The sequence below is a fragment of the Onychomys torridus genome, chromosome 4, assembly GCF_903995425.1.
Source record: "Onychomys torridus chromosome 4, mOncTor1.1, whole genome shotgun sequence".
Lineage (NCBI taxonomy): Eukaryota > Metazoa > Chordata > Mammalia > Rodentia > Cricetidae > Onychomys > Onychomys torridus.
In genome coordinates, this window is record NC_050446.1 from 142,478,197 (window position 1) to 142,495,466 (window position 17,270).

The 17,270-nt window shown below is 50.8% G+C and overlaps 1 protein-coding gene across 1 annotated transcript; it reads left to right on the forward strand.

Annotated features, from left to right (window-relative positions):
• Window positions 1-8,945: 8,945 nt before the first annotated feature.
• Window positions 8,946-11,601, forward strand: Sox12 (SRY-box transcription factor 12). Its single transcript, XM_036185901.1, has one exon. It carries the CDS (start codon window positions 9,004-9,006, stop codon window positions 9,946-9,948), a length of 945 nt encoding a protein of 314 aa, XP_036041794.1. The 5' UTR covers window positions 8,946-9,003; the 3' UTR covers window positions 9,949-11,601.
• Window positions 11,602-17,270: the final 5,669 nt, after the last annotated feature.

Sequence of the window (17,270 nt, forward strand, 5' to 3'; positions counted from 1 at the left end):
GTAATACACACAGCAGGACACTGATGTCCTTCTATGGTCTCTGTTCATGTATGGACTCACACACCCATCGCACATACCACACGCGCACACACAGATAAGGCCTGATGTGTTGCTCCCTTTCCTTGTGGACTCTGGCAGGAAGTCACTACTCTCACAGTCTACCATGCACAGCAGCGGGGAGCGGGCTCCGTCTCCTCTGAGAGTGGACTCTACAGCACTGTTGAGCGCTGTCTTTACTCAAGATGAGTCTCTTTTTTCTCCATAGTCAAGTATAACTCACAGGTGATCATGAACACCTCATGACACAGCCCAACACCAACCTGTGTTTCCACCACACCCGATTTGATTTCTTCAATCTCGCTAACTGCAAAATTATTAACTATTTTTCCTTTAATTTCCAACACTTTTATTAACTCCTTGAGAATTCCATACAGAATATTTTAATCATTTCACTCCCAGTCCTCCTCATAACTCCTTCTAGACCTACTCCTTGCTCCCTACCTCAAGATTCACTCTTTGTTATAAAGCTGAATTCTAATTAATGCATACCCCTGTAACCACAATTATAGCCTACGGAAGTTTCACTACCCTAAACGAAGTTCCATCATTAATTTGTTCAAACTTCTTACCCCGACACATCTTCTTCACTTTTTGCCATGTTTGTTTTTTTTTTTTTTTTCAGTTTTGTTGCATTTTTATTTGGATTGGGTTTTTTGAGAAAGTGTCTCATGTAACTTAGGCTGGCTTTGAACTCCTGATAGTCCCTCCACTACCCAAGTAAGTGCTGGTCTACATCACCATGTCAATCTTGGTGTTTTTTTGTTTGTTTGTTTTTGTTTTGTTTTTTTGCCAGAGCTGAGGACCGAACCCAGGGCCTTGTGCTTGCTAGGCAAGCGCTCTACCACTGAGCTAAATCCCCAACCCCGCTTTTGTTTTAAATAAGTAAATAGATACAAAGAGTAGATATACAGTAAAGTATGTTTGTCATTGCTGCTGTGGTAGCTGGCACTTACTGAACCCTCGACAAATCCTGGGGCTTGTTGTTTATGCGCTCTTCTTGTTCGGATGAGGGGGTAGAATCAAGCACACTGAGAAACTCCCTAGAGACTTATGACACTGAACAAAGTTCACCAAGTTCAACTTAAAAGCCTAGACACTTGGTTGTTTTCTTTCCATGTGTGCACATCCGTATAGGAACCTAAGGTTGCTATCAAGAATCTTCCATAATCACTCTTACCCCTTCTTCCTGGAAGCAGGGCCTCTCAATCAAATCCAGAGCAAGCCAATATGCCCATCTCACTGGCCAGCTTGCTCCGTGGATCCCCTGGCTGCCTACAGGTCGCCATGGCACTCTGTATTTATGTGGGTTCTGGAGATCTAAAATATGGTCTTCTTGTTTGTACAGCAAGCGTCCCTTTAACCACCAAGCAATCTCTCCAGCCTCTGTCATTGAAAAAAAAATTATTTAGTGTCTATGTGTGCAAATAAGGGCATGCATATACCACACTGCAGTGTTTGCGCAGAGGTCATAGGACGGCTTGGTGGAGTCAGTTCCCACCTTCCCAGGCTTCTGCAGATTGACCTCAGGTTGCCAGGTACTGGGCCCATCATTTTAAACAGCATCTCACACTGTAGCCCAGGCTACTCTCAAATCTGAGGCTATCCTCCTTCCTAAGCCTCCCAAGTGCTGAGATTATCATCTCCTGCTGTTAGGGTTTTTAACACTTTCACATTTCACAACGTTGTTTTTTGTTTGTTTGTTTTTAATTTATACACACACCAAAAGTCCCCACATTTTAAAACCCGAGGACAGCAAACGATTGTCAGCAGCTTATTTTTCCAAATAAAGACAAGGAAAACCTCCATTCTCTGTGTCAGCGCTGCCTAGCAGAAAAACCTCCATTCTCTGTGTCAGCGCTGCCTAGCAGAAACACACAGCAGGCCACAGTGTGCTGTCTCCAGTGACCACATCAAAAGAGGTGAAAAGAAAACCAGGCAGGCCCGGCGGTGGTGGCGCACGCCTGTAATCCCAGCACTTGAGAGGCAGAGGCAGGTGGATCTCTGTGAGTTTGAAGCCAGCCTGGTCTACAGAGCTAGTCCAGGACAGCCTCCAAAGCTACAAAGAAACCCTGTCTCAAAAAACCAAAAAAAAAAAGAAAGAAAGGAAGGGAGGGAGGGAGGGAGGGAGGAAGGAAGGAAGGAAGGAAGGAAGAAAGAAAAAGAAAAGAAAAGCAGGCAGTTCCCTAGAAAGAAAGAAAGAAAGAAAGAAAGAAAGAAAGAAAGAAAGAAAGAAAGAAAGAAAAGAAAGAAAGAAAGAAAAAGAAAAGAAAAGCAGGCAGTTCCCTCCGTACCTGCAATCCCAGCACTCAGGAGGCAAAAAGAGACGAGCTGAGGTGAGTGAGACCTTATCTCAAGAAGCAGGACCCACATGGCTGTTCACAACTGTCTGTAACCGGTTCCTTTAGCCTCTTTGGGTGCCAGGCACACACAATATGTGTAGACATGCAGGCAAAACACTCATACACATAAAAATCAATCTTAAAAAAAAAAAAAGGAACCACAGTCTGCTTTTTATCAAGACTGCAATCTCAGCTCTTGAACCACGCCAGAGACCATCTCTCTTACAAGATCAAGCTGGTGGTCTAGCTTGAGTTTTAACAGCATGCTCGTAAGCTCTAAGTTGCTTACAGACTGTTATAAGTAACAGTCTACAGGCCAATTAATTCAAAACACTCCAGTCATCCCTACACTCCAGAAGCCAGGGGCAGCAGCCTGCATTAGTTCTGAGGAAAATTCCTCCCTGCACACATTTGATTCCTGTACAGACATGTCTCCCTTTCTTATATGAGTCTGTGCTTACACAGCAGATTCGGGAGAAACAACGATAACACATCGGCTCTGAGACACAAGAATCTGGTCTTGAGATATTTCCATCCCATAATTTCATGTGGTCATTTGAGGCATTGGTACTTTTTAAAAATAGGTTTTTTAATGATATATTTATTTTGGGGGAGGAAAGAAGGTACGTGCTGCCAAGCACTGGTAGCACTCCAGAGGCAGAGGCAGGCGGGTCTCTGTGAGTTCGAAGCCAGCTTGGTCTACAGAGTGAGTTCCGGGACAGCCAGGGCTACACAGAGAAACCCTGTCTCCAAAAACAAAACAAAATAACAGGAAAAAAAATTAAACATCAAAGAAGCAAAGTGCCAAGTGTAACTAACTATACAACTTATAATTTAGCAAAATTCGGGCTGGAGAGATGGCTCAGTGGTTAAGAGCACTGGTGGCTCTTGGAGAGGATCTGGGTTCAATTCCCAGCACCCACATGGTGGCTCACAACCATCTACAAGTCCACTTCCAAGGGAGCCAACACTTTCTGACTTGCATGGGCACGTGGTACATATATAAACATGCAAGCAAAACATTCATACACATAAAGTAAATCTGTTTTTAAAAATTAGTAAAATTCTATTTCTATTGTTTAGTAAAATGTCATTTTACCCAGTTTGAATAATTAAAGCTGAAACTGGCTTTTGTATACTTATTTTGAATTTATTTGAGGTTTTGTTTCTTTCTGCAATGCTGGGGATGGAACCCTGGGCTGGGACTTGCACATGATAGACAAGCTCCTGAACTACAGATCCACAGTCCCAGTTGGCTCTCAGTTCTATTTTGAGATTTGTATTTTATGTATATAAGTGCTCTGTCTTCATGCATACCAGAAAAGGGAGTCTGATCCCATTACAGTAGTGTGAGCCATCTTGTAAGGTTGCTGGGAATTGAACTCAGCACCTCTGGAAGAGCAGTTAACTGCTCTTAACCACTGAGCCATCCTCAGTGGTTAAGCCATCTTGTGCTTTGATGTAGTGTTTGCCTTGACAGAGATAATCATGTATACAAAGCTCAAAGATACTGTCACTACCTGTCTTTCTTTCTGGTCACCTTTGTTACTGGTCTTCATTTTATTTTATGACTGCCACTTGAAAACACCATTTAAACACAGTAAGTATTTAAAAGTTGTCTACTCCAGATGTCAATGAGCTGAGGTCACTAAATAAATAAGGTGGCTGGTGAGATGGCTCGGCAGGTTAAGATACTGTTGCCAAACCTAATGGTCAGAGTTTAATCCCTGGGAACCACATTCTGGAACAAGAGAGGCTGTCCTCTGACCTCCTTTCATGTGCCATGGAATACATGCATGTATAAACACATATACATAAATAAAGTATAATAGTGAATGAATGAATAAATAAAGCAAGCCAGAATCCAAGGTTGTATGCTTGTGGAACATACAATTGTATCTTTTGTTATTTTGGTTTGGGCCTGGGATTAAACCCAGAGCCTCATATATATAAGCACAAGCTCTACCACTGAGCTATACATCCAGCCCTAAATGTGTGTTTATTTTTTTTAAATTATATGTATGGGTATGTGCACACGCCAAGGCCAAAGGTGTAGGATCCCCCTGAAGTTGGAGTTTAATGGGCAGTTGTAAACCACACAATTCATATTCTGGGACTCAAACTCAGGTCCTCTGGAAGAGCAGTGCAGGGTCTCTCAACCACTGAGGCATCTCTCCAGCACTATTAAATGTGTGTATCTTTAGATAGCTGGGTCTCTTTCTGCAAACTTACCCTAAAGAAACAGGCAGGGTGAATGAGGGAGTTAGCTTTCAGTCACTGTAAATCACTGTAACATTATCTGAGCCAATCAAGTTCAGAACAGGTTTATTTCTATTGAGAGTTTGGGAGGTTTCCTTTCAGGATTGATTGACATTGGCTGTAGAAAACCAGAGAACACAGCATGGTAGGTGGGCATGGCAACAGAACAAACTGCTTACCTCAAAAGAAAAAGGAAATGGGGAAGGCTGGGCATTTAAATACTTCCTTCCAAGGCCTACAGACTTCCCCCGAGGCTGCACCCCTTAAAGCATCCACCAACTTCTAAGAGCCATTATGGCCGGGCAGTGGTGGTGCACACCTTTAATCCCAGCACTCAGGAGGCAGAGGCAGGCGGATCTCTGTGAGTTTGAGGCCAGCCTGGTGTATAGAGCGAGATCCAGGACAGGCTCCAAAGCTACATAGGGAAACTCTGTCCCGAAAACAAAACAAAAAAAGAGCACCACTATGGGTAACAAGCCATTCATTTATTCATCCGTTCATCATTTATTCCATTAATTCTACATGAGATAGATCTCATGTAGCCCAGGCTGTCTTCTAACGTGTATAGCCGATGATGACCTTGCACTTCTGGCCCGTGTGCAGTAAACCTTCTGAGTACTGAGATTATGGGGTGTACCACCACACCCATTTTATGTAGTTCTGGGGATCTGAAAATCGAACCTCCCAGAGCTTCTTGCATTTCCTTGCAAACACTCTACCAACTGAGCTAGCTACATTATGGCCCCATAGGACTCTATCTGCACACTTGTCATACAAGTGAATCTTAAAAAAAAGAAATTGTGAGTAAAAAAAAAAAAATGCACACTAGTTTTGCTGTTGTGCCTCCAACTACATAAGTTATCCCAGCACAGTGAGACATATGCTTAGTTACAATGGGAAAGCTCTTCAATTCAAGTGGTCTGGAGAAACCAGTCCACAAAAACTCTGGTACTAGCCATGGATTCACACAGCCTTTGCAAGGGCCTTACAACCTATCCCCCTTGGGTAGGGTAGAATTACTCTAGGACCTTGGGAGGCTTTGGTGGAAGGGTTAGTGGAGCTGAGAAGTTTAACATGAGCCTGAGCAGCACTATGAGACTCTGAAACAAAACCAGACTCCACAAATCTCCCTCTCTAAGGCGCCTGTGTGCAACCCTGCAGCTCTGATCCTTTGTCTAGGCACTCACTTTCTGCCTCCGCTCTCTGTCCCTCCTTAAGAAGGGCCTCCAGCAAATGAGAAGGCTCAGCCGGTAGAGGTGAGGACCCCCCTCCCAGCCCCACATGGTGGGAGGAGAGAAATGATGCCACTGGTGACAGTCTTGGCTCTCCATACACCCTCCTGTGGCCAACCCCTCACCCCGAAATAAATAAAGTAAAATGGGGGGCGGCTTCTGTTTTAGTCTCTTCTGTGCCTCAGTAGCCCCGGCTTTAAATTAAATGCCTGGCTTGTTAAATGTCCTCTCATTTAGGGGGACCTTTGAAAGGTTCACAGAATGTCTACGGAAATGTCTCTTAAGGAGGGGGGATAATGGGTGATGACGTTTCTCTCTGTCCTTGACACCTGTAACAGGGAAGGCAGAGTTTTTGTTCTTTTCCAGAGGACCAGACTCTGCCAGGTGATCTGTAACTATCCATCATCCATCACAGCACTTAACTATGGAGTGGTATTAGCAATGCAGGATGAGCACATGCGTGGAGGAAAAGGGGGAAGGGAAAAGCAGTGGAATAACTCGGGCACCTTGTTTTTCCCTTCTGGGAACAATGAAGCAACTGGACCCAGTTAATCTGAACAAGAACATGGCTGGGAAAGACTAAGACACTAGCCTGATGGTAGGTAGAACTACCGGGTTTAAGAAAACAATGCCTGTAGAGAGGCTCAGTGAGATGAAAGGGAAGCTCTGTTAGCAATCTTTATGACACTTAAAAATATTGAGCTATTTTGTGTCTGTGTGTCGGGGGGGACAGTCACAGAGATGCAGAGAATAAATGAGAATGATGTGTCATGGGGCAACTTGTAGGGGTCAGTTTTCTACTTCCACATTGTGGGATTCGGATATTAACTCAGGCTTGGTGGCAAGTGACATTAACTGCTAAACTATCTCGCTGGCTTCCTATGTCCCTTTAAATACTTTGACTAGTAAGTTGTAAAAGTACTGATTTAAAACAAAACAAAACAAAACAAAAAGGTCTCAGATATTAGCCAAGGCTAGTCTCAAACTGATAATAACCCTTCTACTTCAGCCTGACTGCTGCTGGGATTATAAGCATGAGCGATTGCGCTGGGAGCTGCCTACGAAATTTCAACGACTACACTATGATCATGTTTTGATACCTTTTTCGAAGTGTTAAATTCATCCCAAACCCGCCAAATGTTTTTCTCATGAAGTTGGTTATCTGCACTGCTGGTGACCTGTGTTAACTACTAGGAAATCTAATTCCAGATAACTTGTACTTTTTACTAGGCATCAAGACCGTGTTTACACAGATTATCCCACTTAATCCATAAGGCCACTGAGCCAAGGAGAAACAGTATTATCTGCACTTGAAGATAAGCAAACGGAGGGGCTGGGAAATGAACGCAGGAAGTCTGACTCCACCGAACAAAGAACCGCCCAGGCTGCAGTTGGGGAGATTAAAACGCAGTGATTTCTAGCTTCCAATGAGAAGAGGGACCCTGGGCGGGAGCAGAGCAAAAGCCTTCCCAGAATCTGTGCCCCCGCCCACTAGGGACGCTCCATCCACCTGCCCGCATCCCGGAGTACCACCTCGCACCCCTCACCTCTGCCAGTGCTCACACAACCTCGCACTCAGTCCTCTCGGCGCCCAGAGTTGAGTGAGGTCTGCTACTCGATGACCACCCCGAACCAAGCCCATTCCATTACAGGGAAGTCACTTTCCAGACACTGACCCGACCCCGCCCAGGTCGGGCATAACGGGGCGAGGCCTCCACGCCCCCTCCCATCGCCCGGGCACCGGCGCCATGAAGGTGACCTCCCCCTAGGGCTGCACGCGCCGGGTGGTGCTACAACTGGCTCACACGTGGTGAGCCGGGAGAGCGCTGCCCCTCCCCGCCACGCGCCGCCTGCAGCCCGCTCAGTCACGCCCCCAAGAAGGCTCCACCCCGGGCAGGGCGAGGCGCACACCCGCCCCGTGTGGACTGGCAGCCCGAGCTGGGCGAGATCCAGGACGCGCCCGGGGTGCAAGAAACCCACGAGGTCGCTCGGCTCTCGGCTCGGGATGGCCCTGCCCCTCGGTGCGCTAGGGAGTGCGCTGGGACCGCCAGACAGGCTCTAGTGGCACCGCGCGTCCTGCGGGTTGTCTTTGGAAAGCGGGCGTTCTAGTCCCTTGGGGATGGATACCTTTAACGCCCCAAAGAATTAAAAACAACAACAACAAAAAAACATTATTTGGCCCAAAAGCATTTGTTAAGCCTGTTTGTGGCTGGACCGTGTGTGTAGCAGGGAGGGGTTCCATTCAAGACAAGGTGAATCTGTCCCCTAAAAACGCTTTTCTGAGTCTCGGTCCCCCCCTATCAATGCTCCTCCTCTGTGGCCGTCCATCGGTGTCCCAGAAAGAGACCGGGAAGCTACCTGGCGGCAGGTGTCATTGAGTAATCTAAACGAGCAAAAGCAAGGCGGAGAAAAGCTATGAGGGCCAGATGGGAAGCGCTCCACGTCCCCCACCTTCACTCCAACCCCCATCCTAAGAAAAGAAACCGACCTCATCCGTCTCCCCCACCAACCCCACCCCATCCCAGGAGCGAGACCGCCCCGCCCAGGCAGCCAGCGATTGGGAGATGCAAATGCCGAGTTCTCTGCCCAGCAACGGATGACGCGACACCTAGCGCGAGGCGTGGCCCGGCCGCTGCCCGAGCGGGCACCTCGGTGTTTACACGGGGCGGCCCCGCGCGCGCCGCAGCGGCCCGCAGACGGCGAGGGGGAGGGGAGCGCGCGCGCCTTCGGGGCCGCGCGGGGAGAAAGACACTGGAAGGCGGCGGCGGCGGGCGGGCAAGCGCGCGCGGGGCCGCGGAGGAGCGCCAGGCCGCGACCGGAGCCCGCGGGGGCCTGCGAGGCTCGAGTCCTGGGCCCCGCAAAACAATGCGCGGCGCGCGGCGGAGCTCTTCTGGCCCGGGGCGGCGGGGACGCGCCGAGCCCGCCTGAGCCCGCGCCGCTGACCTCCCCCCGCACAGACGGCCCGAGCGCCGGGCGCCGCGCTCCCAGCTCGCGGGGGCCGGGCCCAGCCGCGGGGCGGGGCCGCCCCTCCGTCGCCGCTGCCTCCTCCCCCACCGCCGCCGCGGAGGATGCGGACGGCCCCCGGCGGCGTCTAGCGGCCCGGGCCCGGCGCGATGGTGCAGCAGCGGGGCGCGCGGGCCAAGCGGGACGGCGGGCCGCCGCCCCCGGGGCCCGGGCCGGCCGCCGAGGGGGCGCGCGAGCCCGGCTGGTGCAAGACCCCGAGCGGCCACATCAAGCGGCCGATGAACGCGTTCATGGTGTGGTCGCAGCACGAGCGGCGAAAGATCATGGACCAGTGGCCCGACATGCACAACGCTGAGATCTCCAAGCGCCTGGGCCGCCGCTGGCAGCTGCTTCAGGACTCGGAGAAGATCCCGTTCGTACGGGAGGCGGAGCGGCTGCGCCTCAAGCACATGGCGGACTACCCGGACTACAAGTACCGGCCTCGCAAGAAGAGCAAGGGGGCGCCCGCCAAGGCGCGGCCCCGCCCCCCCGGAGGCGGCGGTGGCGGCAGTCGGCTGAAACCCGGGCCGCATCTGCCGGGCCGCGGGGGCCGCCGAGCGACGGGAGGGCCTCTGGGGGGCGGCGCGGCGGCGCCGGAGGACGACGACGAGGACGAAGAGGAGGAGCTGCTGGAAGTACGCCTGCTGGAGACCCCCGGGCGCGAGCTGTGGAGGATGGTCCCGGCAGGGCGCGCCGCCCGCGGACCCGCGGAGCGCGCGCAGGGGCCATCCGGCGAGGGGGCGGCCGCCAGCGCCGCCTCCCCGACCCTGTCGGAGGACGAGGAGCCCGAGGAAGAGGAGGAGGAGGCTGTTACAGCAGAGGAGGGCGAAGAGGAGACGGTGGCGTCGGGGGAGGAGCCGCTGGGCTTTCTGTCCAGGATGCCCCCGGGCCCCGCCGGCCTGGACTGCAGCGCCCTGGACCGCGACCCCGACCTGCTGCCCCCTTCGGGCACGTCACACTTCGAGTTCCCGGACTACTGCACCCCCGAAGTTACCGAGATGATCGCAGGGGACTGGCGCCCGTCTAGTATCGCCGACCTGGTTTTCACCTACTGAGCCCACCGTCAGCGGGGCGCGCACGCCCCCAAACCAGCTGTTTACATACAGGAATCAGGTATTGGGGCCCCTCGGAGGCCGAGGCTGGCACCCCATCTCCCGCGCAGCCTCCCCCCTCCTAGTCGTGCCCATCCCCCCCACAGATCCAGACATACCCCTCCCCTGCAGACACACCCCAAGGCAGCCCAACCCCCACCTTCTCCCTGACATCTAAGCCCCTCCCCAGCCAGTCTTGTCCCGCGTAGCCACCAGCAGCCAGCCCCCCTCGGATACACCTCCCGTTCCTCCTACATACCTGAACCCCTCCCCCCACTCTGCACACGCCCCTCCTCGTGGCCGGGCGGCACGCCCCTCCGCTCCAGAATCCCTCCGCCCTCGCCCGGGCCTGCCTTGGTGGTTAAGGGGGCGCAGCGGTCTGTGGGTCCGGCGCTCCTCCCAGGCCCCTCCTGGAGGAGGGGGGAGAAGGGAGGACGCCCTTCCCCCCCAGGATCTCAAGGCCCCACCCCTCAGCTCGAACCGTCCCCTTCTTGCGCATGCTTAATGCTTCTTGGAAGGGGCTGGTCCCAGTTGAGCTGCAGGCCTCTGTCGCCAACTTCGAAAAGGAGGGGGCTAATGTAGAGCGATCCTAAGAAATCCTTTGATCCCGGAGCCCGTGGCTTCCTCTCGACCCAACGGGGCGTTACTGCCTTAATGGGAGGCGCACTCAAAAGGGAGAGATAGAAACTAGCTAGCCCTAAACTCTGCAAGTGTCAACCCCTTTTCTATGATGGGGTCACCCACGCCCACCACCACCCTCCACCGCGTGACTGCCTTTACAGCCCATCTTGGTCGCCGGAAACTTCCTTTCCCCAAGTGGGAATATGGGATTTGGTCTTTGTCTGGAAATCCACCAAGATGGGATTGTCCAAGAGAACTCAGAACCAAGACACCTACCAGTCTGGGGACAGAGTTCCTGCTGCCCCCTCAACCCCCTCCTCGGGAAGCGCCCTATCAGCTCAGGGCATCCTCTCTGCCTGGGTTCCTCCCCAAGTCCATTGCCCCTTCCTATCACTCAGATCCGGTCTCAACAACCACAGCTGCAGTATTCATTGGGAGAAACTGAAGTACGTCGTTGCTAGGGTTTAGGACAGGCATCCCAGCAGACGGGTGGCAGAAATGAGGCCCACGTCTAAACAGCGGCTGGAGGAGAGACCGGGCCAGGGCAACTGGGGAGGGGGCTGAGCTAGTGGACGTGGGTGCTTTGCACCTCGGTCTTCCCTTGTGAGAAATCGGGGTGGCACTGCTGTAGTTAGGAAGCTGTGTTGAGATTAGGTTGCCCGCGGGAGCCCTGCCCGGGTGCCAAGTCCGCTCCACGGGTCTCCCGCTCGAGCCCCGCCCCTCCGGCCTCCCCATCCCCTCTGCCTTCACTACCTGTATCTCACCGGCGTGTGTTCACCTTCTGGGTGGCTCACACACACTCATTCACACACACACAAATCTCAGGAACAAACGGTCCCAGAGTCCTCCTCGACCCCTGCCCCGGGTCTCTGCAGGTCTCTGCCCCACGCGTTCCCTTCGCTGACAAAGCCACCAGCTGCCTCCTTAAAGCTTGGTGCTCCGGCTCTGGGCCTTTCTTGCGCTCTTTCTCTCTCTCTCTCTCTCTCCGTTTTCTCTTTTCGGTTTTTGTTTTGTTTTGTTTCTTTTTTCTTTTCTTTTTTTTTTTTTTCCTTTTTTTAAGAAAACAAGTAACAAAAAAGACAATGAAAAAAAAACCGGAAAACGTCATGTGAGTGAAGAGATGTCACTGTCTGTGGTCTTTGGAGAACTAGTCTCGTAGCTGAGAGGAGGAGATCCCTCCTCTGGGGCGCTGGCACCCACAGCAGGACTCGCCAGTCTGATGCCAGGACTGAATAAAGTGTATTTGCCCCGACCTCGCCCTGTGGTTCTGCATGTGTGTGCTTCTCACCCCTGGTCAGCTTCAAGTGCCTAGAATGGGCTGGTGCAGGAAAGCTGGATGTCTCTCTAGGCCTCTGTTACCCTCTGTCTCAGGAATCCTTTGCCCTTATTAAAAATGGCGAAGCTGCCTTTACAGTGGCCAGGCAGGCATAAGTGGGAGAGCCAAACTGGGGTGGGCACTGGTTTCACCACAAAGCAAGGATGGTAGCGCACTGTAGCCAAAGAGCCACATGTTTCAAGAGATGCAGGAAACTGGTCATTGGGGTTGCAAAATAAAAGCCCATGCAAATGTTTTTGAAGTCTCTTTAGGTCAGATGAGACAGGTGTGCAGGCTGGACTGACCCCAGAGGGTCAATTTGATTATTTAATGAGGATTAGGAAGCAAGATTGGGTGGCTCCGCTCAGAGCCCAATTCCTAGAGCTGCTCCATCCATGTGTGTCTTGTGAGAATCACATTAGTATTTTCAGAGTAAAATCATGCTTGAGGTGAGCAGCATTTAATGTGGAGTGCTCCATAAATTGTATGCTTCATTTATAGAGTAGGAAGCTGGAGGGTCCCACAAGCAGCCATGGCCAGAAGTATACTGAGGCATCCCTCAGGGGTGTCTTTCCAATGCCGCCTCTCAAGAGCATCAGCTCTGGGGCTGGCACACACACAGGCCTGCAGTGTGTGCTTGCCACTGACCAGAGGGCCACAGGCCATGAATCTTCATGAGATTCTAGCTCTGCTCCTCCTTGGTCTGCTGTACCTTTGCTCTTGGTGCCCCTTGATCTGTCAGGTCCAGTGAATGCCTAGGCTCAGACAAAGCCCATTTTCCTATAAGCCAAGACTGGGTGTGGGTCCTAAAAGGGCAGCTTTTCTGCTTCTGGTTGGAAACAAACAGGAAATTTATGTGAAGAGGTAGCTTTGAGAAGATAGGGAGGTCAGGGTGTGTGCCAAACAAGTTGGTTCGAGGAAGGGCTTCTTAGGCCATGGGAAACAGGGTGAGTAAATGCCCTCCAGCAAGGTCAGTCCCCGGCAGATAGCAGCTTGCCCAAGGCCACACCCCTCCCCCTGGTAGGCCTGCCCAGTGTCTAAGCTAGGTTGTTTTAGTGCGTGGGGGAGACTTGGGCATTTCTCCTCCCAGGCCCCCACTGTGGTCCCTGCTCCCGAACAGCCAGGGTTCTGTCAGGCCTCCTGCAGTTTGAGTTCCTCATGCCCAAGCCTGCTTCTTTCCACAGGTGTTCATCCTAATAAACATCTCACACCGCAAACTCAGTCTTGGTGTCTGCTTCGAAAAGAGCTTCCTACTGTGGAAGGGTTAAAGATTGACGAAGGGAATGTAGTCACCGACTTGGCAGTGGCATTAGGGCACCTCAGATACCCCCTGCACTACCTCTCGAAGGTGGCTTCCTTCACCACACCCTCCACACCAGCCCTGAGGCGGTCCCCTTCTAAACCCTCACCAGGCTGCTGCAGCTAATCAGTCTTGCCTGGGTCGAGGCACAGAAGAGGTGAGCTTGGTGAGTGCCCTTAACATGGTCTGGAAAGGTGCCCGGTGCCAGCCCTCTCCACTCTGCAGAGCTTACCATCTCACACTGAAGGCGGTGGGACAGGGAGCGGCATCTTCCATTTCAGATGCTGATCTGGAGAGGGGAACACTCATACTCACAGGGACTCTGGGGACATCTAGTGAGTGAGGAGTAGAAAGCAGGTTAGGTAGGTGGAGGTCAGGTGACACTAAGGAACTTGCATCTAAGGAGTGTCCATGACATTTCTGGGGTCATGTCTCACAGGGGTGGTTTAAGCCACCCCCACCCTTTTGCCTTTTTTTTTTAATTATTAAATGTTTTTTGTTTTGTTTTGAGTGTCTCTCTATAGCGCTGGCTGGCTTGAAGCTCACTGTACAGATCAGGCCTTGAACTTGAGAGCTGCCTGCACTTGTTTCCAGAGTGCTCAGATTAAAGGCATGTGTCACCACCCTCTTTCCCCTTTTGCCTTTTGGGGACAGTGTCTCACTCCAGCCCAGGCTGGCCTCCTGAATGCTAGGACTATAGACATGGACCACTATGCTGGGTTTATGTGGTGTTGAAGCTTGAACCCAAGTCTTGATTCATGATTGGGCATGCAGTCTAGCAACTGAACTCTAGCCCTGGCTAAGAGTGTGCATTAGCCAGGTAAGTCTTAGGCTCTGGGTATCTAAAAATAAAAATGACAAACATTCATGGTCTTCCCTGAGCTCATGGATCTGAAGAGAAAGACGTAAACCCAGGCTTGAAAATATTCGGATGACGGTAAATGAATCAGAATGTGCATTCAGGATAGGCACAGGTCACTTAGCCTTGTGACCTGAAATGCAGTAGAGGGTGGTTTGAGAGTATGGTTACATATTCTGACATTCTCCCTTGTGAACTACCCCCTCGATCCAGGCTGGATTTTATCCTTTGGAAAATGCAGACAGTGCTCAGTGATGGAAACCTTTACAGGCTTCCGCACTGATCTCGGCTCAGTCCCCAGGTTCTTGGCTTTAGTTCAAGACCTTTTTGCGGTTGGCTCCTTCACTCTTGTGGATGTGTCTTCAGTCACTGGTTCTACTTCCAGACTGCCTCAGCCACACCTAGCCGCTCCCTGATGACAATGCACGGCCATGATCTTTGCCGCTGCTCTTGTTGAAGGCATTGGGAGACTCGAGTTTCCCCAGCTGTGCCCTTGGGTGGTTGGACTAGAATACTCCCAAGAGTATACCCAACCCGGCACTCTGTAAAAGGGAGGGAGGTGTTTGCTGGCAAAACTGCCTATCTAGCTTCTGTGTTGCCTAGCTGTGAATGCCAACCCTCTCCCCAATCCTTAGAGGTTTCTAAGCAACCGGCTTCTGTCCCTCAGTTGTTTCTGGCCTCCTTTTAACTAAATGTCAAGTTCTTTTCTTTCTGCTCCAGAAAACCTGAGCCCAAGGGTCTCTGTAGAGACAGGATACAAACTCGGAATGGAAAGAGGCCTGGGATGGAGGTCAGGGCAGTGTTTTTGCTGTGTGACTTGAAAAAGCCATCTGGCCTCTCCGGCTTTTTGGTCTGATCATACTTACCCATCACCTGCTCCTTTGGCCTTTCCCGATTGTGTGTTTGAATAAACTGACAGACATTCATATTGCAACAGATTTTAGCTTTAATTTGACATTGTTAAGATACATTTTATTTTTTATGTCTGTGGGTGTGGCCATGTGTGCTCGTGTATCTGCACGTGCAGGTTGTTGCCCATGGAGGCCAGAAGAGGGCATCAGATTCCTTGGAGCTGGAGAAAGGTGATAGAGAAACCCTTGTTGCTGGGTTGCTGGGAACTCAGGTCCTCCGCAAGAAGTGTAGCGGCTCTTACCCACTGAGCCACGTCTCTCCAGGCCTCTGTTGCAGCAAACCTTGCTGACACTCACTGTGCGCCAGGCACTGTCTTAAATGGAAGACTCCTCAATGAAGAGGTCATAGTCCTTGCCTCCCGGAGCTTGCACTGAGTGGATGGAGGCACACAATGAATGGGCAAAGGTGACAGTGTGGTGTGGTAGAGGGGCTACCATTTTAAAAGAGATAATTATATCCATCAAGGTAAGTAAAGAAGCCCAAAGTAGGTAGAGCCTCAAGTACCCCCCAGCTGTTCTGTGTCTCCTTCTGCCACCTGATGCTGCAGGCTGAGTTGAGCCTGAGCGGCTGAGGAACGCCAGCAGGTCTGTAGAGCAGGAAACAAGTGAGGCACCGCTGGAAGGCAGTGAGGCGGGAAGCAATTGTGGGGGACAAGACTTTCCCATTTACTTCCTGCCTACAGGTAATTGGGAACCCTGTGGTCGTTTTTTAAGCACCAATAACTTACAAACTTGGTAACAATGCATGTAACAAAAATTACCGTCATAACCATCTTTCAATACAATTTAGTGGCATTAAAAACAGCCATTCTGTTGCACAGCTCTCTAAACTATCCACCTTGAGTGTTGACCACTTGAGCTTGCCTCACCTTATAGCTCACTTCCTTTCTGTCCTCCTGCCTCAGCTTCATGAATGCTGAGATTCCATGCACACACCACTACAGCCAGCCGCCAACAGCCATGCCATTTTCCTTTTGTATGCGTGCAATTTTTGTGTGTTTGTTTGTATGATATGTGTGTGTTCTCATGCCATGGTGTGCATGTGGAGGTCAGTACAGCCTGTAGAGTCTGCCCTCTCTTGCCACCTTTACCTGAGTTCTAAGGATCTGAGTCAGGTCACTAGGCTTTCATAGCAAGTGACTTGATATGCTGAGCCACCTCTCTGTCTCATAGTCTGTCTTATAAAGAGAGAGAGAGGGGGAGAGAGAGAGAGAGAGAGAGAGAGAGAGAGGAAAGAAGGAAGGAGAGAGAGAGAGGGAAGGAAGGAAAGAGAAGAAGGAAGGGGGGGAGAGAGAGAGAGAGAAGAAAAAGAACAGAAATCCAGAACTGACTCCTGAAAGTTATCCTCTGACCTCCATGCATACCATGGCACATGAGACACAAAATAAAAACATTAATGAAAAACGATACCAATGCTTTAACAAAAACAGGGTGGCAACAATTAGCCTGGCTAATAGGCCTGGCTAACTATATTGTTTTTCCATAGTGTCAGTGGCATTTTTCACTGTTACATAGACTGGGTTTTTATTGTTGTTTCTTTTTTCTTTTCCTTGTATGTTTCCCCTTCCTTCCTTCCTTCCTTCCTCCCTCCCTCCCTCCCTCCCTCCCTTCCCTCCCTCCCTCCCTCCCTCCTCCCTTTTTTAATATATGAGTGCTCAGCTTGCCAGCAGAGGGCACCAGATCTCATTACAGATGGTTGTAAGCCACCATGTGGTTGCTGGGAATTGAACTCAGGACCTCTGGAAGAGCAGTTGGTGCTCTGAGCCATCTCTCCAGCCCCAGATCAGCTTTTTATTACACCAATCACAGCAATATACCTTCACACAGTGTATAAATATCCCACAACATTTCCCCCTTTTGTCTAAATAAAACTCTAAAACAGTAAAACTATATACAATAAAAACAATTATCAAGTAAGAATTACATTTATGGGGCTGGAGAGAAGGCTCAGAGGTTAAGAACACTGGCTATTCTCCCAGAGGTCCTAAATTCAATTCCCAGCAAACACATGATGGCTCACAACCATCTGTAATGAGATCTGGCGCCCTCTTCTGGCATGCAGGGACACATGCAAACAGAACACTGTATACATAAATAAATAAATCTTTAAACAACAACAACAAAAAAAGAATTACATTCATGTCCAGTCCATGGGAGACCTTTCAGGGGGTCTTGGCTGGTCAAACCATATTAGCCTGGAAGCAATCCACAGGTTCTCATCTTCTGTGGAAACAAAAGCAGAACCTCTTTTCCAAAGCAACATATCCTTAGACATAAATT